This window comes from Frankliniella occidentalis, unplaced genomic scaffold, assembly GCF_000697945.3.
Source record: "Frankliniella occidentalis isolate FOCC.00 unplaced genomic scaffold, Focc_3.1 Scaffold5818, whole genome shotgun sequence".
Lineage (NCBI taxonomy): Eukaryota > Metazoa > Arthropoda > Insecta > Thysanoptera > Thripidae > Frankliniella > Frankliniella occidentalis.
The window spans coordinates 1-1,682 of NW_026272854.1; the positions used below are offsets into that span (position 1 = coordinate 1).

At 58.0% G+C, this 1,682-nt stretch overlaps 1 protein-coding gene across 1 annotated transcript; it reads left to right on the forward strand.

Annotated features, from left to right (window-relative positions):
• Positions 1-1,162: 1,162 nt before the first annotated feature.
• On the forward strand, positions 1,163-1,625 carry LOC113216384 (uncharacterized; the record flags this gene model as incomplete). Its single annotated transcript, XM_026436131.2, is given in 2 exon segments — positions 1,163-1,393; positions 1,481-1,625. Coding segments are annotated over 2 exon segments (376 nt in total), but the record flags the coding sequence as incomplete, so codon positions are not given.
• Between the last annotated feature and the right edge of the window lie 57 nt (positions 1,626-1,682).

Below are 1,682 nucleotides of genomic sequence, written 5' to 3' on the forward strand. Positions count from 1 at the left end.
CCCCTCCCTCTCTGCCTCTCTTCCTCACAGCGTGAGACTCGTCGCAAGCCGCGCGAAGTGAAAAAGAAAACAGTTTTTAGTCAGTTAACTATTTAGATGGCTCATGTCAGCTCAACGTTTGCTGTGGGAGTAGCCAGAGAGCTGATTCGTTTTATCTCCGGTGATGGATGTGAACATGTCCCCCCGAAAGCAGGTTACGAAAGGTAGCCAAGTATTATTTTGCGAAGCCAAATATTTGACTACCCCACAGCCGGATCAACTTTTCCCCCCTCATGCCGCGCCGCGGCCGTCTCTCCCGCTTCCTCCTATCTGCAAGGCCGTCTACTAATAGTTTGGCAATATGTTCTAACGCCCCTCGTCATGCGTCAAGATTCCCCAGGCTGAGCCTTTGCACGGCTTTGCGCTGGCGGATGGGTGCCCCCTCCTCCCCCCGGCCCAGGGCCCCAGGGGCGCCAGCGTGGAACAAACAGCCAAGCCGGCGGCCCGGACACTTGACTTTGAACAACCCCTCCAACTACTCGCTAAGTCCCAGCAGCGGTAGTAGTCGGCTAGGCGGCATCCCGAACGCTCGTAAAGACCAAAGCGGGTCGCTCATCCACTCGCCTGTTGTGTCGTGTCGTGCTGCAGCCCCTCATCAAACTAATAGCATTGCGCCCCATCATGTTTAACAGCTCCAAGGCGCGCTTTACGGTGAAACCCTTCCGAAAATCGCACTGGTAGTCTTTGAATCATCGCGAATACCTCGACATTGATGATAGACTCTAATTTCGTATGTGCGGAGCCGCGAATATTGGTTGGAGTGAGGTCTGATGCGTTCAAATACCGTTTCAATGTGCTGTGCGGTCCCTGCGGTGAGGGCGAATTTTTCTCGCCCACCCTGACAGGGCTAAATAGACGACCCCGCAGCTCCAGAGCCCTCTCTATGGGGGGCTCAGCCAGCATCGCCCCCCCTTCTCCCTCTCTTCCATCGGCCGCCCCTTTGCGTCTCCTTGTTTCTTCAACCCCGACCCACCCCTTTACTCGCACCCGCAGCTCGGGGCTGTTGGGTCCGTGGGAGAGGGGAGTGTGAGCGTCTCTGTCTGTCTGTCTCTCTCTCTCTCCCTCTCCCCCTCTCTCCAACTTATCGCACTCTCATTAACGCCCCCTCTCCCCCTTTGTGTGCCCCGCAGACAGCATCGCCACGCTGTGCAAGGACTTCTTCCGCCAGCAGCAACTGCGCAAGATCGACGGCGCCGAGCTGCGGTCGCAGAATGAGCGGAATCTCAACTGCATCATCACCTTCCAGACGCACTCCATCCTGCAGTCCTTCATGCTGCGTTTCGACGAGCTCACCCTGGACTGCAACGACCACCTGTACATCTACGACGGCGCGCACGCGGTGGGCGTCGCCAAGGTGAGTACTGCCGCCGGCAGAGGACGGCGATGATGTAAGTGATACCCTCGCCCTGTTGTTGTCTTACACACGTACGCTCTGTTGCAGTGGGACCTGTCGTGCAAGGACACGCGGGAGCAGGTGGGGCCCATCCACACCAGGACCAACCACGTGACGCTCAAGTACGTCACGGACAACTGGGGCACCGAGAACTTCGGCTTCAACCTCATCATCACCGCCGTCAAAGAGCCACGTGAGTGCCCGTGCTCTGCGCCCCCCGACTCCATCACTTTGGAGCCCCCCCCCCTCT